At 40.5% G+C, this 12,387-nt stretch overlaps 2 protein-coding genes across 7 annotated transcripts; one reads left to right on the top strand and one right to left on the bottom strand.

Annotated features, from left to right (window-relative positions):
- Positions 1–41: 41 nt before the first annotated feature.
- On the top strand, positions 42–2,004 carry LOC107266491. Its single transcript, XM_015737014.2, has 3 exons — positions 42–335; positions 441–558; positions 1,245–2,004. Exons 1-3 carry the CDS (start codon positions 192–194, stop codon positions 1,430–1,432), a joined length of 450 nt encoding a protein of 149 aa, XP_015592500.1. The 5' UTR covers positions 42–191; the 3' UTR covers positions 1,433–2,004.
- Positions 2,005–3,255: 1,251 nt separating this feature from the next.
- Positions 3,256–11,289, bottom strand: LOC107266477 (transcriptional repressor p66-beta). Of its 6 annotated transcripts, none has more exons than XM_015736985.2 (8): positions 9,950–11,289; positions 8,162–8,230; positions 7,574–7,869; positions 7,255–7,480; positions 6,892–7,171; positions 6,554–6,622; positions 5,531–6,269; positions 3,256–5,436 (listed from the first exon to the last, which is right to left on the bottom strand). In XM_015736985.2, exons 2-8 carry the CDS (start codon positions 8,209–8,211, stop codon positions 5,177–5,179), a joined length of 1,920 nt encoding a protein of 639 aa, XP_015592471.1. In that variant the 5' UTR covers positions 8,212–8,230; positions 9,950–11,289; the 3' UTR covers positions 3,256–5,176. The 6 variants fall into 6 exon arrangements, with proteins under 6 accessions (XP_015592471.1, XP_015592474.1, XP_015592473.1 ...); XM_015736988.2 differs by having other exon boundaries at positions 7,574–7,854; positions 9,950–11,248; XM_015736987.2 differs by lacking the exon at positions 9,950–11,289 and adding an exon at positions 8,365–8,764.
- Positions 11,290–12,387: the final 1,098 nt, after the last annotated feature.

The raw sequence follows: 12,387 nt of genomic DNA, 5'->3' as shown, positions 1-12,387 counted from the left end.
TCGCTTTTGCCCCTACTACATGGAAGAAGTGAAATGCACGAGATTGAAAATCGCGGAGTCCACATTACGACAGTGTATTTGACAAGTCGTCATTTTCGGATTCTACGTAGAATATTATACATCAGTAAAAACCGCAAGTGCCAACAATTAATACCTTAATTTCATCGTCAAATTTCGCTCATAACATTGCAATGCGTATCCTCACTATATTTCCGTATCTCACAATTTTTTTAATCGTCGCCAGTTGTCTGGGAAACACTACGAAAGAAACACAGAACGAAAAAGCATTAACAAAATTGGTGAAACTCTTTTCAAAACCGGGTGCGTTCAAGCAGGTTAGTAGAAACATTTTTGCAAAATTATATCCTCCGTAAAAAAATTAGTCCGAAATACCATTTCACTTTTTACTCTAAAATTATGATTCCTATTTTTCATTCTAGATTGCGGAAATTCTGGGCGAAAACAATATTACGGAAACATCCACAACGTGCCCCCAAGACGAGGATGGACTAGAATGTCGTAGAGCTGAAGCGCGCAGATCGGCAGATTGTCCTCGTGGTGAGTATTATTGTAATTATCGGAAATTGCATGTACATTCACAGCCGCATGCGTGTTCCTGCAATTATGAAAACAAAAAGAGATTAAATTTCTACAATTTTCAACCCATTATTCTTCTCGATAACAATGAACCATGACCTTGGTTACTATACAATAATAAGCCACTCCCGAACGACATTGCCGATCCTCCAAAGCGATAACTCCACCGAATAGAGAAAAATGTTGAATCGTCATGATCTCCGGTAAAACATAAAATACATTCCACATCAACGCGCGTACCGTGTTTAATATTAATTCAGTCCTTCGCCTTTTGTATCCGGAACTATCACGGGTAGCCAGCGGCAAAATTTAGGTAATGGTGACAAAGTCTATATAAGATAAGTAAATCATTGAGCAAAACCTTGAGATCAATTCCTGGTTGTACTGATTTATATGGAAATTCTTTGATACCAGAATTTACGATTGTCAACAAACCTTCTACTCATAGTAGTTATTTACGGATTCTATACACAAGGTATATAGTAATAGATCCTCTTTCAGGACTACCAAAAATAATTTTTCAAAATACTTCAGACTGTATACAAGATCGTTATGAAATTCCAATGCATAGAAAACGTAATTTTCTAATCGTACCCTGAGCTAGAAAAGAATTATTCATAAACCACATATATGCCTTCTCTTCGCAGGTGACTGTTATTGCAACAACTGTGCATCAGCCGGTCCCGAATTGTGGGCCTCATGCTGTCGCGAGGGCGTGCGTTGCTGTTCACACCTAGCAGCAGCATGTCGGACTTGCGACCAGCCGAGCCTCTATCCGTTCTGTTCTAAGCACTTTAGAAGGTGTCTGGGACAGTTGAACGAAAAGAAGCAATAGAACTAGGTGGTTTTAAGGTGAAAACAAAATTGTTCAGCGTTAAGATATCGTTTGCTGACGAACGGACGTAAGAAAGTGACAGAGAGACAGAATCGCACCGCGAATGTTAATCCGAATAAAATGATATACTCAACTTTCAAGCCCGTAAACGTCCGTAAGATCATTGCGTAAGGGACATCCAGTACGAAACAGCATATATATATGTAAAAACATGAGTACATAGGTGTACATAAACATACAACATTCGTGTCTATTGACTGGCTAAACTGGGTCGTAAAGTCGAGGCAGTCCGGTGGGTTTCGTTTTTTTTTGAAGGTAAAGTTTTCTTTTCAGTTTCCTTAATTTTCTGTATCCTTGTTATTTTCTGCGTTTCCCTTTCATTTGCAAAGCGTCGTTCACCTCTTAACGTTGATCAGTCAACAGTTATATGAATTGCTTGTAAATATATATTTTTACTTCCCTTTTAAATTTGTTCACTTTCTTTTTTTGTTCGTACACATACTCACCATTACGCTTAGACGCATATGTGCGACTTTTGCCTTGACAGTTTAAAATAAAATCTTGAAATACAATCATTGACAAGCTTTATTCGTTTACCTTTCGTAATAGTTTATTGGATTATTGTTAAATTTATCGATCGTACGTGGAAGGAAGGACATATAGATTCCTTTTTTTTTTATGTTGACGAGAATGACGATGTTCAAAGGGAAGCAAAAGGATTCCACGTGAGTGACTAAGATGAAAAGAAAAGAGAAGAAATAAAACGAACAAAATGCTCTAATCAAATTTGACTACGTTATCATCGGTTTACAAACAAAAAAATGGTACATTCGTCTCGTTTTAACTCTTTTCGTATCTTCTAACTTTTTTTTTCGTATAAATATTTTTGACTTTGGAAGTGCGTGCGAGTGCGTGAATAACATTCCTGTTTTTCATCCCTCACGAATCAGTAGCACCGTAAACAGCGGAAAAACACACACATACAATATTAAACTTTTATATTCCCCGTCTAGCGTTGGACACGTAGATATAAAAAAAAAAAAAAATAAAACAAAAAAAGAAATAAAACAAAAAACAAGTATTATCACTTCCTGAATAAGGGACGCACGATCACTCATAAATTACGCGAATCTAATTTTTGGACGATTTTTAACGAGCGACGGCTTTGCTTTATCTTCGATTTGAACCTTTTTCTCTTTGTTCGTTACTTCGGTCGAACATTCTATTCTTTTTCTTTACATTATTCGTCGATATGTATCTCTCTATTTCTCGATTGGCCATTATATTAATAATCAACGTCCGCACGCGTCTATCACGTCTTTAACACGCAAATTAATCGTACGAAACTTGCCATGCGTAAAACATAGGAATGCGTATGTGCATACATGTACTCTTCTGATTTATCATCCATTTGATTGAATTTTTTTCTGTTTTATTATTTGAAGGTCGACAGAACCGTGAACCCGGTGACGCGTGATCTTGCACATCGGCCAAAGGAAAGATTAGCATCCTTGGGATACGTCTATGCCAAAACTGAATATACAAAACACAGATAGAAAGAAAGAAAGAAAGAAAGAGAGAGAGAGAAAGAAAGAAAGAAAGAGAGAGAGAGAGAGAGAGAGAGAGAGAGAGAGAGAGAGAGAGAGAGAGAGAGAGAGATTTCAATATCTATTATGCAGATTGTAAGACTTATTTACGGCGTACCATATACGTAGAGAGTACTTTTGCATATTTTGTTTGCTACTTTCTTTCGTTTCTCTTGAAGTAGCTCGAAGAACTATCATGGTAGTACAAAGGGGAATTATGCTAAATGTTTATGTATATGTGTACGTATGAATGGCTATAACGTGTACATGTATGTATTTTTCGCTCCCTTATCATTGTCGTTTCATCTCTCCCACTCTCAACCATCCTTTACCTATTTCCTTTTTGTTTTTGGTAAATTCTCTTATCTTTTTGTGTAACCGAGAAACATCGAGACTACAAAAAGAAATGTCTAACAGCATTGACATTTTGACGGTTGTAGAAGTTTAATTTTATGTTTGTCTATGACTGTTTTTGGATTAACTTGGTTTCCGGTATACAAAGTCGTGTGTACAGAAACATATCGATTGTTAGATGGGCCCATTATAAAATTAAGTTTAGAAAGAGCAGTTGCTTTCGTGGGAAAGAATTCAAATGTGAAATGAATGTATGGTCGCGGAATGACGCGGTCAAAGAGACAAACGAAAGTACTGGTATTATCCAATTATTAAATACTCGAGAGAATAGAAGTATGTACCTTTTTTTGTTTCACATATTATATTATATATACACACATATACTATACTCGTAATAAAAATCTTGCGATACAGCAACACTCTCGGAGCTATGCAAAATGTTACAAATGCGAGATTTTTCTTCAGTTGACCTCATCGTCACTTTCGTCAAAGATCAGACACGCAAATGCTTTGCTAATTGCTTTTTTAAAGAAATATAAAGAAAGAATGAAAGAATGAAAGAAAAAAACCCAGGAAGAACAAACTCGTCGTCAAGGACACACTGGCTGTTTCTACCGTGCAGAGTTTAAACAGAGTTAACCAACCAGGTATAGGAGTTGAATGGAATTGACCAATGAGGCTGCTTAACTCCTGTTCAAACTTTGCACGGTGGAAATTAAGCCACTCAGATTCATACATACGTTTATACACACACTTTTTTGTTGTTTCTTTTGTTTTTGTGGGCGAGCGCGACAAGGTTACGTCAACGTTCATCTTAAAAAATAGCTAATTTTTGCAAAAAAAAAGAAGATACGTAAAGTACAGGTACTACCGCAAGACCATGGGTATGTGTGTGCGTTGCGTGTGTTCCATGAGCGTACATAAAATTTTCTGACCAACGGAAGAGATATTTACTTTTTTCTTCTCGTTTTTAATTCTACTAATTGTGAAAGATTTTTCCCATTTCTGTCATTGCTCCTTGCTGCTTACTCGATTCACTCGGTGCACTTGATCTTTTCGCGAGTGCGTTATTCTCGTGACCCCCATTCATTGTTATTGTTAATTAATCATTACGAACGAGTTAATCGTAGAACACTTATTACTGTCTTAGAGCTTTACAAATTCCTCCATTCTAATTGCAATATCGTATAATAATTGTTAATAATTATGTTTACTCCTGAGAGTGCATAACATGCCGATTTCGTCAAACCATATTCATTATGCACCCGTTCGTTTATTAGCGTTCATTTTTTTTTCAAACTCCTTCGAGCTCTTCATTTTAACTTCATTCATAAAGACCCTTGGCCTTGCACACGTGTTAACCTCAAAATAACCTCTTCCTGGAAAGAGCAGTCAAACACACGTAGTAGTACACAGGGACCTCTTATTGGTAGGAATCTCATTACTAGTACGATAAACTCGGCCGTATAACGGCCAAGATATTTTTTTCTAGATTAAGATTATAACGGTTAAAGTAAACTGTACGCGCAAATGACGACATTTACAGGAAATAAAATATATATGCTATGATAATTGGAGAAATCTTTAATGAGCAAATTCGACAGCTTTCCAGGTTGAGTTAGGTTATGGCTCGTGTGTCTATTCGTATCTTCGAGATTCGCGCACGGCAACGTTGGCTTATATTCCTTGTTGTTGTTATTATTATTACTCTCGAGCACCTTCGGTTGCGAGTCCGCGCGATTCAATTATTAAAACAACCGCACTTGAAAACGTTTAGCGTTCAGCGTTTCGGCACGTCCGTCGGTTACGTCTTCCAATTGTGAGGATGAGCCCGCGGTGGGGCCTGACTTCCTTGCCCTTGGGATGCTTGCGAGGGTATCATGTCAAGCAAGTATTGACGCTGAAGATCAGCAGCCTGCCGTTGTAACTCGACGAGGCCCTTGCCTCCGGCGGCCTGCGCCATCGCTAGCTGATAAGGATATAGGATCGGATTGAATGGCGGCATCATGTGCGCTGGTAGCGGCTGATGCGGCGGCAACCCAGAAACTGGATTCTTCGCCAATTCTGCGAATAAGATTCGTCAGGTATAAGTTACAGATATAATAATAATCATGGTTTGGTTAGGTTATAATATAGACAACTGCATCAAAAAACTGACCTCTGAGTAATTGCTGCTGAAGGGCTGCCGCAGCGGCAGCGTGATGAGGACTGAATTTTCCACTTTCGGCGAGCTTCACCAGAGGATGCTCTTGGAGTTTTGGTGCAGGAGGCGTTGGCGCTGGTGGTGGCGCTTGAGGGACCTGCGGTGGCGGCGCAGGTGGTGTCGCTACTCTTCTCGTAGGCGTAGCCGCCTTCGGAACCGGCTTTGGAGCTGGCGGATCCGGACTTGGACAGGCTGCTTGGGCTAATCGTTGCTCTATTTCCTGTTCTTGTTGAAGAGCCTTCACGAAAGCTGTTTTTAACCGGTTAGTGTGTTCCGCTTTGAGTGCCTTCTTTACATTGGTCGTTACACAGTGCTCACAAATGACCCTGGGATCACGACCAGCTGGTGGTCTCTGGAACGTCGCATGTTGTCCCCTAGGTCCTTCCTTTTTACCACTGCTCGCTGGTTTCTCCCACTTCCAGACGGGTGTGAAGTCTGTCTTGCACTGGGTACACTCGAATGGTTCCGGCGGAGGTGGTATAGCTGGCTCTTTTGTAATAAAGTCGACGACGTGCTCTAACCCGACGAGATATATGAACTCCGTGTTCGAGGGATTCGGCACGAAGTGCATCTCTGGGGGTGGTGGTTTTGGAGGAGGTATTTGAAGAAGGGTCTTCTCCAGCTGCTTTCTCAAAGCCAATTTCGCAGCCGCCTGACGTTGAGCCGGGGTTTGGTTATCCTCGCGTGGCCTTTCCTGTATTCATAAAAAATAGTGCGATGCGAAAAATATTCCGAGAATTTCTATTCTTTGTTTTTTAAACAAAAATGACGAATAACATCGACATTCGAATAGCGAAAACAAAAATTACGATTAGATGCAAATCAATTGAGTTTTTGTTTCGTTTAGAACAAAATTATCATACTCGATGAATTATATGTAGCAGAAGAGAACCAGAAAAAAAAGTATACGCTCCCTACATAAAACAATAATCTCGCAATAATTTCTTTTGTAACATGGAACCAGCTTTTTGTATGTACCTGTTCGGGTATTGGGGTGGGTGTATTTATCGGTGGCACAGCTTTATTTTCTTGACTTCCAATAAGCTGCTTTATGATTGTACATAAAAATATGACAATTATTCGCCAGGTAACATGAATAACTAATTCATCGCGTTAACTATATCCCTACGCCAGGGAACCAACTAGTCTCAGAGTCGATAACTTCAGCGTATCTCGACCACCTAGCCCATGCCATACTGTCTATATATCTTGGTTAGATATACAAATTCTTAAAATAGACAGGACATACGAATAGGTCGTGTACGAGCACGTAAAATGTTACGAAAAGTGCAATACAAAAAGAAATGTGTACACACCTGGTGAGCCGGAGCCGGAGTAGGGTCCTTCGTAGACCTTTCAGTCCTATCAGCTGGTGCATGGTAACTGGGAACATTAGGTGTACCAGTGGTGGGCCTTCCTCGAGAATGAGGTGGCTGTGGTATCACCATATTCGGTGGCATGCCCGTACTCGAAGTCGCACTACGTCCGGCTGTCGGTGGAAGTAGCATTCCTGGAGGCGGCGCATGTAAACTACTACTTCTACTAGGTGCAGGTTGTCCTCTGAGTAACGGTGGTGGTGCCTTGCTTGCCCTGTGACTAAATATATCCTTCGCGTCAAGAAGATCCTATACCGTGTACCCAACAATGCCATCTACGTCAGTAACTCCCCTGATACTTACCTATGAGCTGCTGGCTGAATCGTAACTGGTGGTGGTAATTTACTCGGTACCTTCGGTACCGCTGCTATATTCTCCTTAAGCTGTTGAGACTGTCGAAGCTTCTTCAGGAGCACTAACTTCATTTCCTCCGACCTGAGCTCTTCACGCAATTTACGCAGTGTTCTCTCGCGCTCGGCTAACTCGTCGGAAGACAGTTCTTTGATCGGAAGTAACGGCGGCATATCTCCTATGAAGGAACAAGTGGTCTTTGAAACAGTTTCCATTTAACCTGAATATTTCAGGGATAACCTATATTATTAATTTTATCGTCGTAAATTACCTTCGTCGCTATCTGAAGCATTTCCATTTAAATAGCCATTAATACGTGGTTCGTCCGGACTCTCAGCGTAACTACGTTCTGTCCGCGGCCTTAGATTACGACGTGGACGCCTATCGTCGCCGGACTTTGGTGCCAGGATGCCTCTCGCAGCATTTTGTATATTTCGTGCTTCCGGCATATTATTCTCCAAACTTGGATTAGAGAAGTGTATTCCTAGATCCAACGGAGCTCCCAAGTCGCCAGAATTTGTTGACACGGACGGGGAGTCCCTTCTTCCGCTACTGCTGGAACAAGATCTTTTCAATACCAATTTCTTTTTAGCTATGTCAATATTCGACAGTTTTACTAAAGATATATAACTAGTGAATATTGCAGGTATATACTATGTATAGCACTCGTGGATCGCGATAAGAAACAAGTTTTTTTTTCTTTTTTACGTAAGCATACATATCTGTACTAGAATTTTCTGTTGATAGGTAACTCTATACTTACAACATTCCTTCTTATTAAAGATAACACAAAGTATACTTCTGTCACATAAAAAAGAATTAGAAAATATTAAAAACAAAATCTATCGACATCACGTACCTGACACTTAGGTCAACTACAGCATCCCCATCCAAGTCCATGGCTTCCATTCTCCCCAGTGCAACAACCCTGTAACAATATTAACATGAGCAACCCTTAAAAGTCACAATACTAAAAATGTATACACAATACTTAGTGTTAGTGAATTCATAATAGAAATCATTAACAAAATCAAGTGTTAAATTTTAACAGAGACACAGTACCTTCGTTAATACGTGAGGTATAAAGTACTGCCAATAGTACTGTATAAGGTAACCGTTCGGCAGACAAGTACTATTCTAACCTCCACGGGTTAAAGTCTGTTTGAAAACGCGGCACAACCCTACCACCCACATATTACCGTAGCACTCAAAATGTTACTACAGAGCGATATAAGAGCCAACTCTCCGTGGAAGATCCTAGATGAACGTACACTAGAAAGTCGCGGAAGTATTCGAATGAAGTGCGAGCGTGGAATTGAATTTGATGCTTCGGAAGTGGCGTCTCGGCACAATGGCAGCTAAGCGTAGCGGTACGAGACTCGAAGCGGGTAGGCAGGTCCGTACATAATAACGGGAGACGAACGGGGCCCAAAGCAAAGCGGCAGTAGTTTTCAGGGGTTCTCAGGGAGTACCAGGAAGAAGAATTAATGATATTAATAGCAGTGGCATAGTATCTAACAAAGAAAATAATATCGGGTACTACTACTGCGCATATCAGCTGCTTCGAGAAATTGCTAAGTCCTACTACTATCCTTTAAGCCATCCTCGTGGCACCCTGCGAGGATGATTGACAGAGTTTGAAAATACTTCAATAAAGTTTCTATAAGAACGTTAGGGTCATCACCGTAGTCAGTTGTATCTAATATCATTGCTATGTAATATTTTCCTGTATACACATGCTTATACATCGTAAAAAAAATATATCCCACTCTTACGGTTTTCTAGGAATTTTTGCAAATTATGACCATCGCTCTGTCGCCTACCGGTTGAAACGACCACCTTCACGTCAAGAGCCCTACGGGAAATCGATTTTTCAACCGGGACCACGGCCAGCCAGCCCTGGCCACCCATTCTCACCCCACGTTCTGATGTCTACCACCCACGAGGTGTATTTGCGGTGATTTTTTATTTTCTTTTTGGTTCACCCTCCATCGTCTCATCCAACCAACGGTTCCCTAGTTATACGATTTTCCTTGTAGTATACTTTTCCTCCATACGTTATTCTTCATAAATCCGTATGCGCATACGTTTATACGTGGCCGTTTTCATTAACTTAGAATCTTGTGAATATACCGGCCTAACGACCTCTCGACGTATACATGGTCCTGTATTATAACGGTGGCAGTACACTCTGCCTAATTCCCGCCCCATTTTCTTACAACCGATCACGTGACTATCGGCACCCCTGGTATGACGCTTCTCGCACTAAAATTGTCCAAAACTGTGCTAACAAGATGTTTTCTTCTCTCTTCCCTTCTCCTCGCCCTTATTAGTTATCCTCTCTTTCCTTCAAGAACATCAATAACGTTTTTACCGCGTATTTTTATCACTGTTATGACAGCTGACAGACTACAGCATGAGAGAAATTTTCATAGTTTCTCCAATTATTTCGCAATTGCCAGATATTTCATAGATTTGAAATTTGACTAAGTTACACAATATTTGGTATAGTATACATAATAGGCTTATTTTAAAGTTAATCATTTCTCGTCATAGCCAAACATTCTGTACATACAACAATGTATTTCTTGATCAAACAATTATTTTGACACACAATACGCCCACAACTCTCCAAGCCGGTACGTACCTGTTGTTACGACGAAGCTTCTTCCGAGTATGCGTAAATCGTTTGAACACACAATCCTATCCCAAGGAATTTGGTGGGAACGAACGGAGAAACGAAATCGGCTTAGCTGCCAGTAGAACCCATACAGATCGACAGGCAGACAGACGTAATGAAATCTTGTCGAATGAGCCAACCAAGCAGGCAGGGAAGCAGCCGGTTAGCTTTCCACTGTGTCGTGGATCTCTTACTACACTAGTAATACACTAGTACACCGTAGTACATCGAAGTACACTAAAGAGTACACTATTATATACACTAGAGGCGCTACGCGCCACGCATCAGCACGAAGCTCAGTAATCTTAGTGGCAGGGCTTGTCTCTTTTCCTTCTTTAATCCAGATATTACTTGATTTGTGTATAATTTCACAATGAGATTAGATGGCGGTACACTGTACTTTATGCAAGTAACTTTTCTACCACTGGGTATATACCGAAAGGCGCACACCACAAGGAACAGTAAATCTTCAACAACATATACACTTTTCTACAGACACGAAATCGTACACGCACGACAATTTCGGCACGTTTCCGCGAGGGCCCCTCGCACCCGGGTGTCGTACATCCTCCGGGAGGATTGACCGAACTCGCGGACAATTCCTGGTGATCCGGGAACTCGCGATGTCCCGTAGGGGATAGTACTTGAGGTCGTGTACCCGGTAACACGGCCGTAGATATTCCGTTTTTTTCAAGGAAAAAATTTCTCGCGGCGCGCCTCCGCGCAAAAATTAACGAAAGTGATTCAATATGGCGGACTTATTCTGCTGATGTTCTTTTGCTCCCTCTAGGTGGAAATCCTGGGCTCTATCCCCACTCCATTAAGCACAACCCCTTCCACGTGAACCATAGCCACTGCCACCACTGCCGACCACATAAACCGACCCACCAGGGAAGTGCCGCCTCTGCGCTACGGGGCTTACCGGAAGGGCCCCAGGGACTTCGTTAATACCAAACCACTACCAAACGAGATTGACAATTGTCTAAACAAATCCCACGTGCTTCTGCGCATTCCACTCGACACGCGCCCACCACTACATGCGCGTGCGAAGCGCGCGCAACTGCTGACACTTCCCCACTACTCGAACGTCTATAGGTAAGATGCTCCCCACTTTCAGCCACCTTCTCAACAACAGCCAATCAGAAGAGACCCCGGGCCTTTCGAAAATCCACCTAGAGCGATCACCAGTGTGTCACAGTGCGTCAAGGAGCGCTTCAAGATGCAAGTTTTATGCGCTCCTTGACATTCCGCAGATCTATACTAAATTAAAGGATATAATACATGAACCTAGATATTATACCATACATGGATTTATTAATCGATATATTTTTTAAAATTGTTTTATACATGCGAGAGAATTTTTATTTCTATTACAGCAATAAGGTAAAAATGATCGACTGTTTTTTTTATGGATTCGAATGAAATATTTCAGAAACAAATACTGATGGTTAATGTTTTTTGTTCGATACATGGGCATGTGTACATTAATCTTGTTTTTATGATCGTAGAAGTACAATGAAATACGACGGAGTGACTTTTCAAAAGTATCCTTGGCAAGGGCTGGCACTTGCTGTGACAAGACGCATGGCGGCATTGCGTCCTCTAGAAACTCATAATACTGTGTACATATATATATTTTTTGTTATATATATATACACATACCTGCCTGCATCCTTCTGGGAACCCCCCAGCCCGCCAAATATTCGCTAAATCCTCATATTAACTTTTATACAATATTTTCCCGATAATGAAATATATAATCTATATATTATCGTACGAGCATTCGATCGTTCCTTTATTAATGCGTATGACGATCGAGAAACTTGTACACGCATCACGACAATACGCGATTCGCGAGCGAATACGTATTATTGTTATAATATATATTTGTTTTCGCATACTAAACACAGTTCGTTGAGGATTCACGAATTCCTTCCTCCCACTCCTCTTCGCCCTGGCTTAGTCATTGTATCAATTTTCCTCTTTACTCTAAACCTACAGCACGTTTACAATGGCGATTAATCACACACCGACGAATCGCATGTGTAAAACGTTGCTAAGAATGCGGTGCACGTGCGTCCAAAAAATTTACGGGACGCTAAAATTAAAAAAAGAGTAAAAACACGAAATCGAAAATAAAACATGATAGCAAAGCAAAAGTAAAAAGAAGAGAGGAACAAAAAAAAAGATGTAGAGAAAATTATATAAAATATACACAGGCGTATGTTATGGGTGTGTGATTATTGATATATTATATCATAGGTGCTTATATGTATATAGACTGTATAAACATTATATATATATATATATATATATATACATATATATATATACATATATATGTATATAATATATAATTTATAACGACAGACTCGACATGGAGCAACCCCGCGGGACTTTACGGG

The sequence above is a fragment of the Cephus cinctus genome, unplaced genomic scaffold, assembly GCF_000341935.2.
Source record: "Cephus cinctus unplaced genomic scaffold, Ccin1 Ccin1_scaffold0318, whole genome shotgun sequence".
Classification (NCBI taxonomy): Eukaryota; Metazoa; Arthropoda; class Insecta; order Hymenoptera; family Cephidae; genus Cephus; species Cephus cinctus.
The sequence above is the reverse complement of the archived record's forward strand: the minus strand, read 5'-3'. Positions and strand labels throughout refer to the sequence as shown.

What these genes read in the sequence shown, in the direction of transcription:
- LOC107266491 (XM_015737014.2), top strand. Translation starts at nt 192, where the DNA reads ATGCGTATCCTCACTATATTTCCGTATCTCACAATTTTTTTAATCGTC. An exon ending in AACCGGGTGCGTTCAAGCAG is followed by an intron (nt 336 to 440) that starts GTTAGTAGAAAC and finishes TTTTCATTCTAG; the next exon opens with ATTGCGGAAATTCTGGGCGA. An exon ending in ATCGGCAGATTGTCCTCGTG is followed by an intron (nt 559 to 1,244) that starts GTGAGTATTATT and finishes TTCTCTTCGCAG; the next exon opens with GTGACTGTTATTGCAACAAC.
- LOC107266477 (XM_015736985.2), bottom strand. Translation starts at nt 8,211, where the DNA reads ATGGAAGCCATGGACTTGGATGGGGATGCTGTAGTTGACCTAAGTGTC. An exon ending in GTAGTTGACCTAAGTGTCAG is followed by an intron (nt 7,870 to 8,161) that starts GTACGTGATGTC and finishes GGTATTGAAAAG; the next exon opens with ATCTTGTTCCAGCAGTAGCG. An exon ending in ATTCAGCCAGCAGCTCATAG is followed by an intron (nt 7,172 to 7,254) that starts GTAAGTATCAGG and finishes GGATATATTTAG; the next exon opens with TCACAGGGCAAGCAAGGCAC.